At 39.7% G+C, this 23320-nt stretch overlaps 1 protein-coding gene across 1 annotated transcript in view; it reads right to left on the bottom strand.

The window, feature by feature from the left end:
- The window catches only part of SLC9A9 (solute carrier family 9 member A9), a 558734-nt gene that overhangs the window by 504791 nt on the left and 30623 nt on the right, over window positions 1-23320 (bottom strand). The window contains exon 3 of the mRNA XM_022582689.3: window positions 662-739. Coding sequence (XP_022438397.1) covers window positions 662-739 — 78 coding nt within the window. The remainder of the gene's footprint in view (window positions 1-661; window positions 740-23320) is intronic.

Here is a 23320-nt window from a genome sequence, read left to right as displayed (position 1 = left end):
TTAAAGCACGTCTTCAGGGGCTTCCCTGGTGGTGCAGAGGTTAAGAATCAGCTTGCCAATGCAGGGGACATGAGTTCGAGCCCTGGTCTGGGAAGATTCCACATGCCACGGAGCAACTAAGCCCGGGTGCCACAACTACTGAGTCCGAGCACCACAACTACTGAAGCCCGCGTGCCTAGAGCCCGTGCTCCACAATAAGAGGCCACCGCAATGAGAAGCCCGTGCACCTCAATAAAGAGTAGCCCCTGCTCTGCACAACTAGAGAAAGCCCGCGCACAGCAATGAAGACCCAACGCAGCCAAAAATAAATAAATAAAATAAAATAAACTATGATAACTGTAGAAAAACGACTGATTAAAACTCCCCAAATATTAAAAAATAAATAAATAAATAAAAGTTAAAAAAACAAACAAAAAAGAAAAAGCACACCATTCAGACTAGTCACATTTCAATGGCACGTGGCTATCGGTTAGTATACTGGACATAGCAGGATTTAGAAGAATTCTAAGCATGTCAGATTTGAATCTGTATCATATATGATCTAAGATAATGATATTCTTACCAAATAGGCAAACCCATAAAATAAAATAATTTTTTTCATTAGTGCTGGCAAAATACTCTACTTAATGATAAAAGAAGAAAACAATCACTGTACATTTACCTTCTTTAGGCTATATCCGGCATGAAATATAATTGGCGGCAGTAAAACATTGAAGAAGATTTCTGGATCAAATGTCATCTGCCAGAAAAGACAAAAGTATAGTTAAGAAGATGCTCCTTTGGACTACTAAAAATAAGTTTAAAAAAATTGTTATAGTCACCCTTGCTAAGGTTGTCTGAAGCATACTAACATGATATTAAATTAGCAAAGATGAAAATAAGAGAAAATGGAAACTTAGAAATTCATAATTGAATACAACTATAAAGTAATATTTTAAATGTAAAACTTTATTCTGTAGCTAATAAGAACATCAAAAAAACCTCAATGAAACCTCTCTAGGCAAAGAAAACCTTTTCCTTTTCCTTTGATTAGTTATTCATTCCTCATATTTTCAATGTTTTTATTCTATTTTATTTTTTTCTGGTTGAGGAGATTGGTAGTGTTCCAACATTTTAGCTCTGACAAGGATTTATCTAAGGTTTTCCCAAATAAAACATTTTTAGAAATTTAGTCTTACTTTTCCCACTTTATCCCACTCTGAAGTTCAAAATATTTTCTGGACTCTGGAAAAACACATTTGAAAGTGAAACTGGATTTTTCTAGTATTTGTTTATTGGCTTTTACTTCAATGTTAAAATAAACTTGGCAAAAACTTCCTTGGTGTGAAATGCAATGAAATGAGATGGAGAAATTCTTGAATCCAATATCTGCTATTTGCTGGGTAGTCTGAAAATGTTAACTCATTAATCTTTAAAACCTTCCTTAGGCTCATTCTCTTCTTCCACACTTGCCCTCTCTCTCAATCTCTCTCTCTCTCTCTCTCACACACACACACACACACTCACTGCCATTCATTATTTCACCACTAAGCCTTCTTACCATTACAGCACTTGTCAAAATCTTTGAGATGTATGGGTTTCACAACTATACTTTCTAATTTCCTCCCCCTTTTTGCCTGAATTCTTACTCATCTCTGAAACTGGATCTCAAAAGCTACTCCTCTCTGAAACATGCTTTGATTTCCCAAGTCAAAACTGACAATTCTTTCTTCTATGCTCTTTCAGCACTTTGTACCCTCTCTTGAAGCATATGTGTTTCATAACATATTTTACACGATTATTGGTTTCCGTTTGACTGTTTTCCCAGTTAAATTGGGAAGCCATCAAGGATCACAATGATGTCTTAGCCAATTCTGTGTTGCTTTCAGCCCTCCCAGTGCTAGCCCATTGCTCAATATATATTTGCTAAATTGGAAAAAAAAATTAATTGCCTTTGAGAAACAAATCTATTAAAATGGAATGAATTATATATATCCCTAACAACCTTACACATTACAGGTAAGAATTACTTAAGTAAAAATTAAGAAAAGCCTTTCTTAACTCCCATTTTTTACTTGGGGCCTAATTGAGCATTGCCAGAGTCCCTCTTCGCTTTTCTGCATACTGGCCCCTCAACTCTTCTAATATTTGGAAAGAAATATTTCCAAATATTTCTAATATTTGGAAAGGGGGGAAGTAGGAGCCACCTAACTCAGCTGGGCACCCTCTCATAAACCTAGTTATTCCCTCATTGATGCTACAACTTCTTGTACCAGTGAGCATTCAGGTAGATCAGCTTGGCCCATCCCCAACTCTCTGTGCCAGTTTCTTCATCTTGAAAATGAATACAATAATCTGGTACCTAATTTTAAGGTGGTTATAAAAATTAAATGAATTAATACTTACAAAGCCCTTGCAGCGTTGCCTAACATCTAATAAGCACCTTTAAGTATTTATTACTAAAGAAAATGAAATATCTGAATTAATATTTTGAAGTTATACTATTTGAAGAAGTTGCCCTATTGTTAGGAACTCTTGAGTGTTACAACTGTGTAACATTTGGGCAAAGATATTACTTTTCCTTCTAAGTTTACTCTTTTTTCTAAGATTATCTGAAACACCATTATTGATCTATTTTTGAGGCCTCTTTGAGAGTGTATCAACTGCATATTTGAAAGTTTTTAGCAAAGAGATGTATTTCTGAGTTCTGGAGGAGAGAAGCAATGCAGCCGTGATCATCTGGAAGAGAGAATTACAGTGGCACAACATCTTGGACAGAAAAATCCCTCGCCTCGGCAGTTTTTCTGCAAAAATCAGGTTAATCACTCAACCAGAACATTTCAATAACCAGAATGCCCCATTCCCTGCATGCAGGTTAACTAATGTGTTATTGAATTATATTTTCTGGAGCAGCCAGATGAAACTGGCAGGCTGAGAATGGCATGCAGCGTACGAGGATTTATTTGTATATACAAAACAGATTTGTGTTCCTTTCAGACTTGCTATAAGCTTAGGAACTGCTAAATCAGAGTTCTGGGAGTAACTCCAAACCCAGACAATTTCTCAGAAATGGCTGGATCTGCCGCTGCACCAACCTCCAGATGGCGATTCCACATGTCATTTTCCTCAGACTTTGTGTTCAAATCGTGGCCTTGGAGGTGAGACTGTTTTTAAGGCCCAAACAATTAAAATTTTTCATTATAGTGTGAGGGAGGAAAAAAATCTAAGACAGGTGTGAAAGGGAAGAGCAGAAAGTTAAAAATCTTCCAGCTAAATACATTAGTCTTAAGATACAAATTTTATAGACCAGCACTGTCCAGTAGGACTTTCTGTGATGTGAAAATGTTCTATTACTGTCCTGCCCAATACAGGAGCCATGGGTCACATGATCTATTGAGCAATTGAATTGCAAGCTACTGGAACTGGGGACTGAAATTTTTTTTTTTCCTGTGGCTATTAACTGTTGAACAGTACATTTATAGACAGTTACTAGAATTTTAAAATTCAGACCATTCAATTCTTAGATGGTTTATCGTCCCATATAAGGAATGGCTAATTTGGAGCAACTGACCTGAGACTCAGGTGGTAGAATTATGGATGCTTCATGAAAACTGTGAGATTTTTAAATACTGAGACTCAATTCTTAAAATACCAGATAATGTGAGACAGAAAAATACCAATATGTTCAACTACTACAAGGATGCAGTAGTTTTACCTATTAACTAAAATACGCACTGGTATTTGGCTAGGAATGGCCTGGACATGTTGATAATCAACTTGAAAACTTCCAAAAGCAGAACGCAAAGATACCAAGTTTAATTCTCATCAGAAGGTTATAGATACAAAAATTCTGTTTGGGGCTTCCCTGGTGGCGCAGTGGTTGAGAATCTGCCTGCCAATGCAGGGGACACGGGTTTGGGCCCTGGTCTGGGAGGGTCCCACATGCTGCGGAGCAACTAGGCACGTGAGCCACAACTACTGAGCCTGCGCATCTGGAGCCTGTCCTCCACAACAAGAGAGGCCGCAATAGTGAGAGGCCTGCACACGGCGATGAAGAGTGGCCCCCGCTTGCCACAACTAGAGAAAGCCCTCGCACAGAAATGAAGACCCAACACACCCAAAAATAAATTAAAAAAAAAAAATTCTGTTTGGTCCTGAGTATTAAGGCATCCAGCAACTCAATATGAACTATCTAGGAAGAAATATCAGTGTTCTAGCAACTACTAAATAAATAAGCACTAAAAGGGGACTGTGATTAATGTGGCATATTAATATGGGGACTGTGATTTATGTGGCATATTACTCCCAAAGAGGCCTTTTAAAAACATAGTTTCATCAACTCTGACAGCATTCCTGAGTGGTAACTGGCAAATGCAATTATCCCCTTTTTCCAGAGACAGGAGAAGAAATGAATGTCATGCCCAGTGTCAATGAATGTGTCAGGGATATTGCTGGGAATTGGGTGTATCTGCATGGTCAAGCTAAATGTGTGCTTTCCAAGGGAGAACCAGGCTAATATAACTACTTAAAGCAAGACTTAGGAGTGTTTAAGAGAAGCTGGGACTCAGAAGTAGGCTTTCATTATTTTGGCAATTCCCAATTCCTTTGGAAAAGTAAAAGTGGTTAACACAATAATGCGTTCACTTATCTTCAACGCTTTGTTCATTAGAAATCTAACAAGCCTCTTCTCTGTTGCAAAGTTCTTGAATATATATGATAGATGGACTGAATCCATGAAGGTTATAGTCAAAAGAAAGACGCTGTGTAGTTTCAGTACAAGGCACAGGGTTACATTGTAGTTCATGGTTCTCTAGGACAGAGACACAACTCTGGGCTTGCTAACCCTGCAGGGATGCTTGATATTGAAGCAGCGTATGAGCTGGGTTTTGAAGGATGGGTAGGAGCCTCTCCATGGGGCACCAACATACAGAACCATGCTCTTTTGTCTGCCCTGGAAGCAGTGGGCCAGGGTTCACCAAGCCACAAGGGAAACTGGCAGCTTCCTGGAGTTTCAGTTATACTTGATAGCAAGCAGTTTGAAATATTTTAAATATTTTTAAAATGCAGATATATTTAAAAGTGAAAATCAAAACCTGTATGCATTTTTAATGTAAATATGAGAATTCAAAGAAAACCTGGCTTGCTCGGGGGAGACAGCTTTGGGATATACATAGAGACAACTCAAGGGTGTGTGTTTCCTTTCCTCTGCCCTAAGTTTTGGTATGAAAAGCACCAGAGGGGGAGAATGGAGAACAAATTCAGAATATCTGATGAAAATATATCGCCTACTAATTAGATAAGCTTACTCCACTTAATCTCTCTGAGGCTCAGTTTCATCATTTGTAATATGGGCATGCAAATGCCTACTTCCTAGACTTGTTTTTGAGGATTAGATGTAATAAGAGGTGTAAAGTGTTCTACTTGGTACCTGACACTGTTTCTCAAGAAAGGCTCACTATACCTGAATTGAAATGGAAGAAATTGCTGAAGCAATGGGTTAAGGATTGGAGGCACAAGGTGCACTTGGGGAACAGAAGTAGAAAATGTAGACCTCCTGAGTGATGTGGGAGGAGGTTAAGGCCTGGCTATGCATACTCCCCAGACTATTAACCTCTCTAACCCAGCGGAAATGAACTGAAACTATATTCATTCAAACACGGAAGAAAGTAGAGATATTTTGCACAGCAGGATTAAACAACAAAATGGCTATTGGGAGTATAAATTTGTATAACCTATTAGTAGAGTAATTTAGCAAAAGGTATCAAAATGTAAAATATCCATAACATTTGTTTTGTTTTGTTTTTGAAATTTATTTATTTATTTATTTTTGGCTGCACTGGGTCTTCGTTGCTGCGTGCAGGCTTTTCTCTAGTTGCAGGGAGTGGGGGCTACTCTTTGTTGAGGTGTGCGGGCTTCTCATTGCGGTGGCTTCTCTTGTTGCGGAGCACGGGCTCTAGGCGTGTGGGCTTCAATAGCTGTGGCTCGCAGGCTCTAGAGTGCAGGCTCTGCAGTTGTGGCGCATGGGTTTAGTTGCTCCGCGGCATGTGGGATCTTCCTGGACCAGGGCTCGAACCCGTGTCCCCTGCATTGGCAGGTGGATTCTTAGCCACTGCACCACCAGGAAAGCCCAGATATCCATACCATTTGATTCAGCAACACCTCATCTGAGAATTTATCCTGCAGGTATGCTTGCACATGTGTAGAATGACACGAGGGCAAGAGTATTCATTGCAGATGAATAAATGGGAAGAAAGAAAGCACTGAGGATGATCGAAAAATGGACTGATTAAATAAATCACAATATTCAGCTGACCCTTGACCAAGGTAGGGGTTAGCGGTGCTGACCCTCCATGCAGTCGAAAACTGGGTATAACTCGCAGTTGGCCCTCTGTATATGAGGTTCTTCCCTTTCCGCAGTTCCTGCTTATCCACGGTTCTGCATCCGCAGATTCAACCAACTATAGATCATCTAGTACTGCAGTACTTGTTATTGAAAAACATCTGCATATAAGTGGACCCATGCAGCTCAAACTTGTGTTGTTCAAGGGTCAACTATAATCTGTAAAATTGAATACTATGCAACTGTTAGAAAGGCTGAGGAAACTGTCTATGAACTGATATGGTTGCTTTCTAAAATTTGCTGTCAAGCTCAAAAAGTAAGGTGTAGAACAGTCTGTCTGGCACGTGTAACAAACACTGCTATGGCCTCACCACACCCCATTTTCTTTTTGTCCTGGCCAGACACTTAGACCACATTTCCTTGTAGTCACATGGGGCCATATGACAAAGGTCTGGCCAATTGAATGTGGATAGAAGTAATATAAATAATTTCCAACCCTGGTCTCTAAAAATCCCCTAAATCTTCCATGTTCTCTGTTTTTCTGCCTTTGTTAGCTCCTGTAGAACATCTGGCAGAGGTCCCAAATACTAGCGACTGGCAGAACCACTAGATTAAAGGAAGTTGGGAATGATTAATGGCCCCTGGAGAAGACTACAGTGGTCCCCTCATGGCCCAAAGGCCACACTGGATTGGAACACAAGCAAGAAATAAACCTTTATTGTGTTAAATCATAGAGATTTCGGGGTAGTTTGTTAAAGCATTTGGCCTATTCCATGATTTGTGTGGAAAAGGAGGACGTGTAGAATATTTACCTGCATATTATAAATATGTGTGTGTGTATATATGCATATATATACTATTGTCTATTGCATATTATATATATAAGTTATACATACATATATATATATATACACACACACAATCAGTTGCTTCTGGGGAGGCCAGGGGGGAGAACTTGGTGGCAGGAAGTATGGGGGTTGGGAGAAGGGTTTTCTGTATGTACTTAGTGAGGGACGACTTTCTTTGCCCTGGCTTCATATCTATGGATACAGAGAGGACTGCTGCTTAGAGCAGGGCATCCCAGCATTTTTGCCATCATGACACACACACAGAAAATGAGTATATTGGGTCAATGGGGTAAACTGTGGGGAAATTAGGGTCCTGATGAGACTACGCAGGGATGAAAAGATGAGACTAGGACTCTGACCATCCTCAGCCTGAGGATGAAGGGATTGATATCTCATGGCACACCTGTAACCCAGCAGCACACCAGCTGGGGAGCGCTGTACAGGATTCAACACTCCTGGCCCTGGCCCCACCTTTCACTCACTCTCCCTAGGAAACAGAGAGTGACTAGTCTAATTGGTAAGCTGGAGTAAACGAACTGAGCGTGTGCGTCTCAGCTCCCTCTCTCTCCGTGTTGGAACCGGCCTGCTTGCTCAAAGTGGATGCCCCCGGCTCCTCCCAGACCTAGGGAAGGCTCATGCTGTCCAGCTGGGTCCGTGGCTGGGTGGGTCAGTCTTCCTGATTCTGGGGTGAAAGACGAGCAAGCCAGCTTACAGACTGAGACTCATTATTTTACCTAGCTTTTGCTCTCTGTCTTTCTCATTCCTGTATCTGTGTCTCACCTAGATATAAAATCAGATGGGCAACTATACTGCAACAACAAAAAGTCTTTTTTAATAAATACTATGAAGTTAAAAATCAGATGGGCAAAAGAAATGATATTGAATAATGTCTTCAAGATTCCAACCTACCTCTTTTGTACCTTTTGAACGTTAAGCCACATGAATGTATTAATTACTTAAAAAATAAATTAAAGTCATTTAAAAAAAAAAGTGTCTCATGTAGATTAGTTTGAAGGGGCCTCAAGTTTAGCCTGGATGAAGGGAAACCATTGTCAAGAACCAAAATGAGCACAAGGTAATGACAATGTGAATGAAGGTGACTGTGACAGAATGGAAAGAAAGGACCAAACCCAGGAGACGTCCATTCATTCAACAATATTTACTTAGAGCAAGTAAGATCAGGACAAAGAATGGTAAGGATATAAGTTTAGGCAGGTAAGGAAGCCATACAAGCAGCAAAAAGATAACGAATTACTGTTTTTTAAAAATGGGGAGAAATCCTGCTCTTGACATTCAAATCTGTGGAACGGCCAGGTTAGGAGATAGTTATTCACAGTGAAAAGCGTTCTTCCATTTTTCCAGATGGTTTCCTACAGAGCTCTTATATGTGGCAGGGACTCATCAGAGAAATAGGCTTTACCTCCTGTAGGCTGTTGTTTAAGAAATACAGAGTGCCACAGACTGTCAGAAGGAGAAGCTGCCTTAGACGTCACCCAACTTAGGGGTCTGCAAACTGATTTCTGCCAATCCCTGGGCTCCACGGAGGGAGTGGTGGTGATGGGAAGTGGAGACAACTGCGCTGCGTCCACCCTGGCTCTGCTCTCCAGGTTCTGCCTGAACAGTTTTGATTTCACCTGTTTCACACATTGTGAAGGATTTTCAGATTTTCTTTGAATGAAGTGTTCCTCTGCTAAAAAATGTTTGAAACCCTGACCTAATGTTGTCCCCCAGAAAGTTCAAGGGACATGTGGAAAATCACAGGATCACTCAGAGGCACCACTGAACTTTGAAATCCTAAACCAGAGCTGTTTCTCTTTTTACTATATTTATATTCTTAATTTTGCTTCAAACAAGTTTTAAATGATGTGTCAGAGTTGAAGACCCTTCCCCAGAAGTGACCAATACCCTGAAGTTAGAAAATGTTTTCCTTCCATGACTATATTCTTGTACTTCATATACATGTATCCATAGAAATAATTAGTATTATTTGTGTATTTTTAAATTTTACAGAAATTTAGCCATGACTAGCCTTTTGTATCCTGCTTTATACATTCAGAAGCGTTCTTACAATTTACCTACATTAATACATGTGGATCTTGTCTATTCGCTTAAACTGCTGTATAGCCTTCTGTTGGATGAATATATCACGATTGTTTTTTCCCTTCTCTGATAAGAGAATTAGGGCAATTAGGTATTTTCCTATTTTCACTATGACTAAAAATAATGCAACAGATATTCTTGTACTTAAGCCTTTGCATACATGTGTAAATTTCTCTAAAAGAGGAAAATACATAGCAGTAGAACTGCTGGATGATAAGGTATACGAATCTTCAACCGTAGTAGGTTGAAGTAACTTTAAAGTGGTTACACCATTTACACTCCACGGGAAAGTATAGGAGTATTTCTCTACCTTCTAGCCAACACTTAGTATTGACAGATTTCTAATTTTTACCAGTAAGATATATATGAGCTGCTACCACATTACTGTTTTCTTTGCATTTCCCATTACTAATGAAATAAGCATATTTTCCTTGTTTATTGGTCTTTTGTGACATCACTTTAGTGATTTTTTGGATCATACCTTTTACCCGGTATGACTTTTTCTTGTTTATTAGTTCTTCACACAACCTGGTTACTATTCTGTTTTGGTTATTTACACTTCAAATACATTCTTCTATTCTCTCACCCCCTTAAACTTTTTAACATTATTTTTTAACTTTGTCAGTGGTGTCTTTTCATGCAAAAGTTTTTCATTTTAATGTAGTAAAACTTATTCCATTTTTACTTTGATTCAGCTTTTGGTAACTTCTTTAAAAAAAATCTTCTCTTATCTTGATGTCATAAATATATTTTCTCCTAAAGTTTTATAATTGGCTGTTTACCCTAAACTTTTAAAAGCCTGAGGAAAAGGTAAGGGTATAATAATAAATAAATAAAGCAAGTTGCAAAGTTTGAGAGACCATCTGATTTAAATCACATAGAAAAATATGTAAAATATATGTAAATATATTTTATTTGTAATAATAATTATAAATTATCATTGAGAAATTGTGAGATTTCTCACAAAACTATGATGACTTTTCAAGTAATTAAAATTCTAGAAGTTAGAAATACACTATTGTGAACATTATACATGCAAAAATGACAGATATAAGCACTGGTATTTCATTGGAGGTAGGTAATGTTTATAAACCCAGGCAAACTTAAGTGGAGAATTGAGAACGAAACATTCATATAATTCTAAATATTTAGCTTGGCAACAAGGAGGTGTGGAAACAACACTGAACTCAAAGTCAGAAGACTTGGTCCTAAGACCATTTGGGCCACAGATTAATCTTGACCAAGTCACATAAGCTTTCAGAGCCTCAGTTTCTGAACAGGGGCGATATCTGATCACCTCTTGGAATAATGGTGAGACTGAAATGGAAATAACTACCATGGAAAAGGGAATGCACAGTCATTATAATTCAGGCAGGGCTGAAGCTCAGGGTCTGTCTTCCTTACTTATAGACTACTACAGTTATCACTTGTCAATTAATTACAATAATAAGTAATAATTTTAAAAAACCCTGACATTTCCATAAGGCTGTTACAGTTTTAAAAGTGCCTTCATAAATAGACTCTCATTTTTTCTTTAAAACCACCTTTGAGGTAAGTACTGTGTACACCCCATGTTTACAGAGGTGGAACCAAGGCTCAGAGAGATACGCGGCTTTCACAAAGTCACACCTTGTAAGTAGTAAGACTTGGACTCAAACCTTAGCTTCTGATTGTGAGTCCACTGCTTTGTTGATAACAATAAAGATAACAAAACTAACAGTTAATATACCTTGAACACTTACCATGAACCGGGCACTATTCTAAGTGCTTTACATGTATGTTCTCATTTGCAACTCACAAAGACCCTACAAAGTATTGATAGTTAGGGATATCCCATTTTACAAATGGGGAAATTGAAGCATAGGAAAACTAATCATCTCATCCAGCATCACACAGCTGGTAAGCAGCATTTGAACCAAGTAATATGACGCCAGGGACCACCTTCTTAACTAAAGTAGTCCATCTGCCATCCACCTATGGGTTCAGGTTATCCACTCCACTATTGGATGTGTCCTCATGAGCTTCAAATACATAAAGACCACCCACATTTTCCAGATCATTGCCACAGCACCTAGACACCGATGGGCAGAGAGTCTCCTATGTTTCTGCATAAGATTCTTGACATATGAACTTACCTCTGTTACCTTTGTGACCCTTTACTAAGGTAACCATACCTTCTGGTTTGACCAGAACAGTCCCAGGTAATACCTGTTGTCCTGGCCTAATTATTTATCATGCCTCACTTAGCTCTCAAGAGTTCCAGTTTGAAAATCAAATGATATGGTTTCCTACTCCCAACCCTAGACACCCAGGCTCCTGACCTTTTAACTCCCTACATATAGCTTGGATTGGCTGCTGGTGCCCTTTGCTGTGTGGGTTGCCTACCCCCCTTTACCTCCACTAGCTGTGGTATTAACACGACAGGGGGACTCCCTGGCTACAGATCAGCAGGGGAAGAGAAAATAATAGGTGTGTGTGAGAAGGGCCTGGTCCCCCATCTCACCAAGAGTATTCATTCCTCAGTACCCAGGGGAGGGTTGCAAAAGGAAAGACATCCAACAGAACTGAAAATCTGTGCCTCAAGAATGATTTCCCCCCTAATCTGGAATTGATCTTAATCTTGGCCAATTTTTATATTATAGGCCAAAGAAACTGTGCTTTCCAACCCTCAGAATATACAGGAGCATCACAGTCCCACAGAGTTTCTTTTTTGCCTTACAATTTTTCTGAGTTTGCATTATCTTTTTGGTCCTTAGTTTTGAAGTGTGCTTGCAGCTTCCCCATCACAAGACCTCACCACGGAGCAACTGGACTGGGGAAGCTGGACAGGAAAGGGCTGAGTCAGCAAGGACCACAGTCATAACAGGCATGCTTGAAGGGATTTGGGGGAAGTGGGGTGGGGGGGGAGGTGCTGAAATCAGCAGAAAATGATACCATACATCTTGATTTAAAATTAAAATGATGTATTTTTCAAACAGTGCATTCACCTTAAAAATGATGCATTAAAAAACAACACCAAACTTCCTTCAACATGCCTACTTCAAACTTTGTCCCAAGGAGGAAATCCATGCTTGCCAAGCGCCGATGTTAAGGAAGCAGAGTAACATTTACAGCACACCTAACACTAAATAACTTTTTCTCCTTTATTTTGTAAAGCTAAAGTGGGTATCACTGATCCCTGTTTTATAGATAAAGAAAAATATGAGAAGTTAACTTCTCCAAGTCTCAATGCTGAAAGTGGCAGAGGTAGAATTCAGCCCTAGGTGTAACTGCAAAACTGCAATGGACTGAATATTTGCATCTCTTCAAAATTCATATGTTGAAATCCAACCCCTAAGTTGTTGGTATTAGGAGGTGGTGCCTTTGGGAGGTGATTAGGTTGTGAGGGTAGAGCCCTCATACGTGGGATTAATGTCCTTATAAAAGAAAACTGAGAGAGCTCTCATTCTTTCTATCACATAAGAACACACAGCAGGAAGATAGCCATCTATGAATCAGAAGGCTAGCTCTCACCAGATACCAAATATGCTGGTGACCTGATCTTGGGCTTTCCACCTTCTAAAACTGTGAGAAATAAATGTTTGTTGTTTAAGTCATCCAGGCTATGGTATTTTTGTTATAGCTGCCCAAAAGGACAAAGACATAAACCTTACGCATTTCTCTATATCACCTTAGAGGTAGTCAGTTCAAGCTGAAGATATGAAGCTCTAATAGTGAAATTTTAAGACAATCACCATGTGAGAAAGAACTTTTTTGTGAGATGAACATGTGGTGTGTGGATATTTTCAGTTCTCCTAAAAATGCAATGGTATAGGCATATATTCAGTGGTGTGCTAGTAAATCATCTCTGTGGAGTAAAAAAAGCCTACAAGCCCCGATTTGCAGCAGTTGACAATTTCTGTAGTCTAAATACTCCTACCACGGCCCATTTCAAGTTGCCAATGTTTGATCAACTGGCTTGCAGATTCCTGGATATTTAATAAATAATCAGCTCTCAGAGCACAGACTCTCAGTACTCCACTGCATTATTTTACTTCAACTATGTTTTAACTCATCATTTGGGTTCTCTTCTTGTACACATAACCTATATAAAGCTTCTCAGACTATTGAAGGTATAGGAGACCAGAATATATTATATCCCCCCAAAATATGCCTTTTTGGCCTTAGAATTATTTTGATCTGATTATTTTGAGAAACAGCAGACACAGGAGAAGCTCTGAAAACAGACTAGAAGTTACCCTTTTGTAAGGGAAACTTACATTAGGAAACCTCCGTTTGTAAGGGTGTTTCCTTCTAGGAAGAGAAGGGTGACTCTAAATCATATGAAACTTATCAATAAAAGGCACAGACTTAGATCTGCATAATAACCTTACCCTCTTTACCATACATGTCCTGGTCACCTTCCTAAAACTTGCCTCCCCTACACACTTTTCATTATTTTAGCTAAAGATGGTACTGAAGCCTGAATTCTAAGCCATCTCTTTGGGTTACTCATTCCCTAGATTTCTCCCAGGTATACATGAAATAAATACGTTAATAAACTTCTGTTTGTCTTTGTCTTGTTAATCTGTCTTCTGTTACAAGGGCCCTAGTCAAAAACCTAGACAGGCAGAAAGAAAGATTTTTCTCCCCTACAAGGGTCAATGTGTTAGACACGGGGATTTTCCTTCATTGAAGGCTTTGTCACCTCTGCTGCTTAGAATACTGTCAGCCCCTTCAGAGATTGCCAAGACTGAAAAGAGCCAGCTCACGCAGAGTCACGCCCTTCCCAGAGTAGCCCACATCCAAAGACAAAATGATTTGGTATTTTAGAGTCCAGGCCATCTCAGTTCAACTGCGGATGACTCTGAAGAGCCAGTCTAACTCCAGAGCTTCCCAGGGAGTTAGACAAAATTGTTGGGCCTGCATCACAGCTTAACTTCTCCCTTGGCCCTCTCAGGCTTCCTTCCTCTTCCATTCATAAGGTGTTCATCTCAAGGACACTTAACCATCCCACTAAACTCCACCTCTGAGTCCTCTAGGAACCCAATAGTCAGAAAGAATGGTGAAGGGGGGACTTCCCTGGTGGTCCAGTGGTTAGGACTCTGTGCTTCCACTGGAGCGGGCACGGGTTCCACCCCTGGTTGGGGAACTAATATCCTGCATGCCGTGCGGCATGGCCAAAAAACCAAACCAAAACAAAACAAAAAAGGAGCAGTGAAGAGAACCTGAATTTGTAGACATTCTCGATTCAAACACCTCCACCTGAGGCAGAACTCTGTAAATCAGACCATGTCTAGTTAGCCTTATAATTAAAAATGGATCTGAGAGGAGCAGCTGGGAGACTCCTAACACAAGACAGGCTCACATGGCATCAGGAGACAAGCCAGTTAAATGCACAGCTTCCCTAAGGTTCTCACCTCTCTTGATGGTCCCCACCCTTCCTGTGCCACTGATGCCTATCCTACCTTCAGGCTGTATAAGCTACTAATGAGGAGCTTCTTAATGACCTTTGGGAAGAACCAGGAAATGCAGTTGGATGGAACCTTATATAACTACTCACTGGAGCCCAGCAATGATAAATGTGCACTCTCGCCACAGTTTAATGTTTTAGAAGGAATAAAGCAAAGAGGAAAGAAATTGAAAGATCCATGCTTAAGTTTTATCTACTGAGACTATAAACCTTATGAGAAATCTCTCTTTCTCCCTCCCTCTGTTTGTCTCTCCTGTACCCAGCCTCCTTTTTTCCCTCTCCCTCTATCCTTACTTAATTATTTGGAGATGAGACTGCCAGCAATTCAACCCTCTGAATAGCAAAAAGCCATCACAAAGCCCTGGTACTTCACTCTGAGGAGAAATCTGTGATAGATCCTTGGGTATAAAATGGCTGACAACTAAGACAGGACAGTAGCAGTGAGAAGTTGCAACTGAAAAGCAGAGAAGAATACTTCATTATATCACCCACTCACTTGCCAGGGTCCACAGAGTATCAACCATGTGCCAGGCACCAGCACGCATGTGCTGTCAGCTGGGAATACAGTGTGACCACAGACAGACCTGGTCCCTCCTCCTTTCCTGGGGCCTAGAGTCTGGTGAGGAGACAGACATTAATCCAACATCATCGATATAAATCTTAATTTACAACTCAGCTAAGATACAGTAGGAGAACACCCGCTGGAGCTTTGAGACGACAGAACTAGGTACTGAAGTATGGCAGTGTGGGATCACTTAGGGTGGGACTGAATGTTCTCACAAAGCTAACGGCCCCTAAGAGCATCCCTATCTCAGGCCAAGAGCCCGTGTGCATACTGGTGCTGCTGAGACTCAGAATATAGTAAGATTTCAGAGAAGAGCAGAATTTTTCAGGAAACATCAAAAATAGTTAAAATAAAAATAAAATTTTAATAAAATATGAACTATTCTATTGGTCCTTAAGTTGAAGTGTACATATGTTAGGAAGTAAACAAGGTGATCCACCTGAGTGTGGAAAAAGCTTTTTATATTTTATTTTTATCTCATCCTTTAAAAAATTCTAGTTTGATACTGCTTTATAATATACACAGTACATTGGTACAATAGTACTTTCATCTCATTTGTAAATAAATAGGCATATATTAGGTACACATAATAGTGTTTTACTGATGCACATATCAAAGTATGGAAATCAGTGTTTTAAAGTACTTCGCAGTTAGCTGGTGCTTAATAATAACAATTAATATTTACTGAGGACTTATTAATGCTGTAACATATTATCTGGTTATATGAATTATTTAATTTAGTCCTCATAATAACCTTTGGAGGTTGGTACTAGTATTGCCTCATTTGACGAAACAAAGGCACCAAGGGTTAGGTCACATGCTAAAGATCAGGTTAAAGGTAGACCAGGGGGCTTCCCTGGTGGCGCAGTGGTTGAGAGTCCGCCTGCCGATGCAGGGGACGCGCGTTCATGCCCTGGTCCGGGAAGATCCCACATGCCGCGGAGAGGCTGGTCCCGTGAGCCATGGCCGCTGAGCCTGCGCGTCCGGAGCCTGTGCTCCGCAACGGGAGAGGCCACAACAGTGAGAGGCCCGCGTACCGCAAAAAAAGAAAAAGGTAGACCAGGGATTTAAACCCAGGTATTCTGATTGCAGCGTGGGGCTCTAACCATATTATGCTGCCTCATACACGCCAGTTCCCAGCACGTATGTGTTGATGTTTAAAAGAATAATATTTTAGTGTTTTTTGGAAAGATCACCTAGGAGGAATATTTTGTTCTAACACACAATAAATACAAGACATTAATAATTACAGAAAATAGTATCAAATAACAAGGTATAAGTCATTCTTTTAAGATTGGCCTCCCATGGAATATATTTCACCATGATCTTGAACTGAGTAGGATAGGGAAGTGGAGAGAATACCTTCAGAGCCCTCAGCCACCCCCCTCCCCCCAAAATAGCTTTGAAAACCTGTCCTTTGATAGTAGCTTAGTGGATGGCTACACGGCACCCCAAAATGCTAGTCCACGGTGTGGTCTACCATGCTGGCTCCCATATTTCCTAAAAATGCGTCTGTGCTACCACTTTAAGTCCCTTCTGGAACCAGGCAAATGGATGACCAAATGGACGTGCTAAGATGGTCCAAGACCAGGCAATAGTCAGGAGGCAGAGGTGATTGGGAGATGGGTGGGCATCTCAGTTGTTTCTCCCCATGGTGGTCTGGGATATTTTCTCAGGCTTGAAGCCAGGAATCTGAGAAGCTATCCCTTTACTCCATAGCTGCTCTCCTCTTATCAAATTTTGTCATGTTAGAAAGAGCACCATGCCAGTGTTCATCCTACTCATACACTTTCACATGACTTCTTTCCTTTCCCAATGAAGAGTGAGTATGAGAGATACCAGTCCAGTCTGTGCTCTAATCACCTGACACTCCAAGAGACCATTGCCACCAACAGTTTTTACATTATTTTGAGTAGCTAGGCTTTTTGTTAAGAAATAAAATCAGACAGCTGGTTGGAATGCAATCCCTGCCACAAATAAATGTTCCAGTGGTCAGTTTCCTTAGAACATGAGTCCTGAGTGCTGATCTGTGAAGTAGAAGAAAGGAAGTCCTAAGAGTTTTTGAGTGCTGCCTCCATAGCCCTGTGTTAGAAAGCCGAGCTGCCTTCCAGGTGGCAAGGGCTTAATCCAAACTCTACCACATTGATCTGTCTAGGGTAATTCCTAACCCTGCATTGGGGGTGCTCCAAGTTACAATCAAACTGTAGTAGAATAACTCCTTCGTGTCTGGACTGTGCATTCTGAAGGCCAGACTGCAAAAGTTGCCAGGATGCTAGGCAGAGCCTGCCTGTCTTTGGGGCACGGTGTTCTGTTATTTCTACATTTTCTGCATTTTCACTGCCCAGTCCAAGTGAACGTCTCTCTTCTTCTCCTCTACCCTTCTCAACCACAACAAATAGAATTTTTCCAGAACTTTTTGTATAGACAAAAATGGTCTTGGATGTTGATGAAAAATATAGCAAAGAACTGGCAAGGGAAGAAAATGACCTCCAGAAAGCAAAGGCATCTAGTCTTATTTAGTTTTGCCCTCTGTTTTGAAATTCTCTGCTTACAGATCTCTGCGTGGCTCACTCCAACTTCATTCAGATCTTGGCTCCAGCTTCACCTCCTCAATGAGACCTTCCCTGCAGGACATACCTAAATACACTTCTCTCACCATCCCCTCATTTTGTTAACCTTTCTTTATAGCACGTGTCTCCACCTGGCATTAGATTATGAATGCTTGTGTTGAACTGTACTTCATCTATCTCTCCCCTAGAACCTAAGCTCCATGAGATTGAGGACTTTGTTTTGCTCACTACTGTATTTGCATCATCTAAAACAAACCGGCATATGATTAGTGTCCAATCAATAAATATTTGTTGAATGACTAAAGAAAATCTATGTTGTTCAATGACTAAATTAAAACCAAATGGAACTAATCATCAGGGAAATGCAAATCAAAATCACAAGGACACAGGAGATATCATCTCACACCTGTTAGAATGGCTATTATCAGAAAGACAAAAGATAACAAGTGTTGACCATGATGTAGAGAAAAAGGAACACTTTTCACACTGTTTGTGGGAATGAAAATTGGTGCAGCCAGCATGGAAAACAATATGGAGGTTTCTCAAAAAATTAAAAAATAGATCTACCATATGATCCAGCAATCCCACTTCTGAGAATATATCCAAAGGAACTGAAGTTAGGATCTTCGAGAGGTAGCCACACACCCATGTTCATTGTCTCATTATTTACAATAGCCAAGACATGGAAATGACCTAAGTGTCCACTGATGGATAATTGGATTAAGAAAATGTGGTGTATATATAGAGATATATGCAACTGAATTATTCGACCGTACAAAAGCAGGAAACCCTGCCATTTGCAACAACATGGATGGACCTTGAGAACATTATGCTAAGTGACATAAGATAGGGAAAGGCAACTACTGTATGATCTCACTAACTTGGAATCTAAAAAGAAGAAAAACAACGAACTCATGGAAACAGAGAACAGATTGGTCGCTGCGAGACCTGAGAGATGAGGAGTGTGAAAAATGGTTGAAAGTGGTCCAAAGATACAAAGTTTCAGTTATAAGGTAAATAAATCCTGGGGATATAATGGACAGCATGGTGACTCTAGTTAATAACATTGTATTGTATATTCGAAAGTTGTTACAAAGTTAAAAGTCCTCATCACAAAAAAATTTGTAACTACATGAGGTGATGAAAGCTAACTAAACTTATTGTGATGATCATTTTGCATTTGATATATATATATATAGATATCTATATATCTATATAAAATCATTATGTTGTACACCTTAAACTAATATAATTTTATATGTTAATTTTATCTCAGTAAAATTGGGAAAAAAATTTAATGGAATATTTAGAGTCAAGACATTTCTGAAATCATTTCTCAGGCCAACGTTCTACAAAGAAAGTTGAACAAAGGTGGAAGAAAACAGATAAAACAAAAATAAAATGTCAGCTTTCTTTATTAACAACAGGTCTCTTAACTAAGATTTACGATGAAAGTAGCTAAGTCTATCCAAACAGCCTCATCCCATGCTCTGCCAAGCTTGAGATCCCCCAGGACAATCTCATGTGTAAGAGTCAAGACTTGTCATGATAAAGAAACATAAATCATGAATCCCTGTTCTCTACAGAATGGAGAAATAATTGAAAGTGTCCTACAAATGTTTCTCCAAACCCAAAGTGCTGATTTATCATGATGCTTGCTTCTCTCACTGTGCCTAGAACAGTTTTAGAGATTTCTTTCCCGTCTTTATCTTCTCCAAAAGTGTCCCAGCACTAACTGCACATATTTATCTCATGGTCTAATGACTCCTTCTGATCAAGCTGTTCCTGTTACCAGAAGAGCTTGCCTCTGAGCCAGAATAATCAAGCAAAAAGAAAGACTGGAAAAAACAGAAATAATTTACAAATAAATATGTGAGAATTAAGACTCTGAATGACAAACAGTCAAAATCACCATCAGAAAAAGTTGGACAGTGAGAAAAATATTAAGACACTGATGTTTTGATACTGCAAATACAAAATTATTTTTTAAAGTCATATAATTAGCTGTGGCTATAAGGACTTCCTTAAAATATCTCAAAAATATACAGTATTACCAACACAATTGATAATAGCTTAAGTCTGACCTATTTGCCTGGTAATTCTCTTTACTGCAACAACAGGACAGATTACTCAGCAGTGTAACTTACTCCAAAATAACTTTCCTTACCAAATGATAGTGTCACTTGTCACACAGGAAGTGAAGACTTGGCAAACATTTCACTGGGTAGTTTCCTTCGACTTTTCACATTACAGTCAACTGACTTATACATTATAGGAAGTATAAATTTAACTGTGCTGACAACTTTTTGAAAACCTACTGGGTCTGCAAGACTTTTCCAGCCAAATGGTCTGCTGACCTTTCCAACTCAATGTGGAAAAACATAATGTGTTAAGTCAATGATAAATAAATTAATGATGAGACAAATTAATTCATTCATCAGTTTTAAACTATACTTATGATTTTCCACTACAAACCAGCTCCTTCCCTTAACTTTTAAGGTCTCCATTTCTGTCCTGCCACTCTCTGTGAACCCACAAGAGAGGGTAGCAGAATGAGCTATACTCTCTTCCTCCTTGTGCCCAATTGGCCCAAACTCTACAGCGTCTTCCTTCCTTGCTTCTCTTCCATCTGCCTCTTGGTTACCATTCAAGCTTAGCCTCATCTGTCTCTCTGCTTTCATTCTCTACTTTGTACACAGAAGCCTAACTATTTCTTTCCTTTTGTCAACATTGCACTCTTCCACTGACTACCAATAGAGTAGGCATTACTCAGCCTGGCATTTAAGGGATTCCGTAACCAAGGTCTGCCTTTATTCCCACCCTACGTTTCACTGGTCTTCCGTACTTCAAATTATCGGAAATGTTTTTCTTTCTTGGAATACTCTCTACCCCTTTTTCTACCTCCACATCATGCTTTTATCTCTGCTTGGAATGACTCTCCTACCTTCACACACTACATATATCACCACCAGAGTTAATCAGCTATCCTTCTTTGAAATCTTTCCTGTCACCCTAACAAGAAATAATATTGCCCCCTCTGAATGTCTGTGGTATCTGACCCACTCCTTTGATAGCTGTCTTGTGGTGTATTTGTTCATTTATTCATATGATGTGTTTTCCCCAATTTACTGATAAACTCTTTGAGATCATTATTTCAGAATTGAAACGGATGAGACTCACTCAGTTCACTTGTGTTGAAAGAATGAATGAATGAATGAGTGATGGAGAAAGTTCTTTTATCTCCTGCTCTTCAAGAGCAAGATTTAAACTTCCTATTGATACGAAATTCAGAAATGCTTAGTAGACATTTTAGTATGCCTAAATACTCTGTAACAAATTAATGTCTGTAAAGCCACTGTGTAATAGAATATAGGCCCCACTCAGTTAAAACTACTTAAGGATACATTAGATCCACAGAACAGTTTGACAAACAGTGTTGGAAACATTAACTGGATAGATACAAAGCAACACGATCTAGTTTTATTCTCTCAGAAGGTTGTTTTGAGGTCATCAGCTGCTCATAACATATAGAAAAATACTGTTCTCACACATCTTTAAGCGAAAATATTTTTTCCTTATCTGCATTGAGCATGACCAACAGAAGCTTGGCATATGGTATTTCCTGAAATTTTTATATGTTTATAATGTGGCATAAAAGCACAGTACACTGCTGCATATATACGTGCCAACAGCTCTCACATTTTCCAGTTTTATACCTTCTTATTGGAAGAAACTCAGGGAGCCATCAAGCCCAGCGCTGTTTCCAAACACATCAAGGCCTAACCGTCTCAGAAATACATGTGCTCTTACAAGTATTCCAAGAGATGATTCTATAGCACAGGAATTTATTTCAGCCTCTTCAAATCCTGAAGTCAGAAATTTCATCCAAGCCCTTAAACTACATTCTGCTGAGAGTAAAACTCATTTCCTCATCCTGTAACTTTTGGAAACAAAGGCCAAATACTCCCTTAAATCTGTACCACAAAGAAAAAGGTCCCAGTGGAGCCGCACCAATGGCTTCTGTAACACCATGGTGCTAGACCTCTTTCTGTAATTCTGACCATCCTCTTCTCTTTCCAGCACTGGTCCTCACCTCCTTCCACCCATCTCAGTGTAAGAGAGCCCAGGCCTCAGTCCTTCTCTGTCCACAGGGCCACTCAAGAGCCTGTCCAATGGTGTGGGATATGATACATCACTCAGGACTCAGAGTAAAGTGCTATGGGTCTCCGTTCTGCCTCTGACCAGTAGTGGGGCCCTGGACCTACCATGTAATTTCTCTGGATATGAATTTCTATCTATATGTACACAACTAAGATTAGATAATATCTTAGTCTCTTCAACCATTAAGTGTCCAGGACACTATTCCACCAACTCCAAGATGAAAACTTCCAAATAGTCTAGCTGTATATACTCCACCAAGCTCTCAGATTCTTCCATTTACTCATTCATTCATTCACAAACTATTTATTTAGCAGCAATATGCATCAGGCACCGTGGTAATCTTTGGGGATACACTGGTCAATAAAAAAGGCATGATCCCTGCCTTTGTGAAGTTTACAGTCTAGTGGACATCAAACAATGTAAGAATGATCATTAATAAGCAAGAAAATACATATAAAATTTCATATGGTGCTAAGTACTTTGAAACAAAAGAGAGGGCAAGAGAGAAAGAGAGAGAGGGGATACAGTGTGAGAAAATCACAGCGCAAGCCCTCTCTGAAGGGATGGCATTTCAAGATTCTAGGGATAAGAAGGAGGCTGACGCCCAAAGAGAAGGAGTAAGACCATTTTAGGCAAAAAGAATAACATGTGTAGAGGTCCAGAAGCAAGAAAAGTACTTTGTGTATAAAAGGGGCTGATAGATCTGCAGCAGTGGAGGTGAGGAGAAGAAGCCGAAAAGTGGCATTTCTCTCCTCACTATATTCACCTGAACACAACACAGGACCAAAATCAGTGGTTCCCAAACTTGTCTGCACATTAGAATCACCTGGTGAAAGGGGGAAAAGCAGGGGCGGGGAGGGGGTTGAACTGAGAGATTGGGATTGACATATATACACTAATATGTACAAAATAGATAAGTAATAAGAACCTGCTGTATAAAAAAAAAAAAAAGAATCACCTGGTGATCTTCGAAAAGTTCCAAAGCTCAGGTGGCACCCCAAACCAGTAAAATGTCAAACTCCAGGGGTGGAACACAAGCATCAGGATTTTTTGCAGCTTCAAATGATTCCAAAATTCAGACAAGTTTGAAAATCACTGACTTAAATCAATTTTAGGGCTTAAGTTCTTCTTTTACTCTTCTATAAAATGACGGAGTTCAACTTAAGGAAGTCAAGGTTCTTTCTTTTTTTTTTTTTTTTTTTTGCGGTACGCAGGCCTCTCACTGTTGTGGCCTCCGGATGCACAGGCTCAGCGGCCATGGCTCACAGGCCCAGCCGCTCCGCGGCATGTGGGATCCTCCCGGAC

Source organism: Delphinapterus leucas, chromosome 4 (assembly GCF_059928025.1).
Source record: "Delphinapterus leucas isolate spDelLeu-1000000601 "Yukka" chromosome 4, BTC_Dleu_Yukka2, whole genome shotgun sequence".
NCBI lineage: Eukaryota > Metazoa > Chordata > Mammalia > Artiodactyla > Monodontidae > Delphinapterus > Delphinapterus leucas.
Note: the sequence above shows the minus strand (reverse complement) of the source record. Positions and strands in the feature narration are given on the sequence as shown.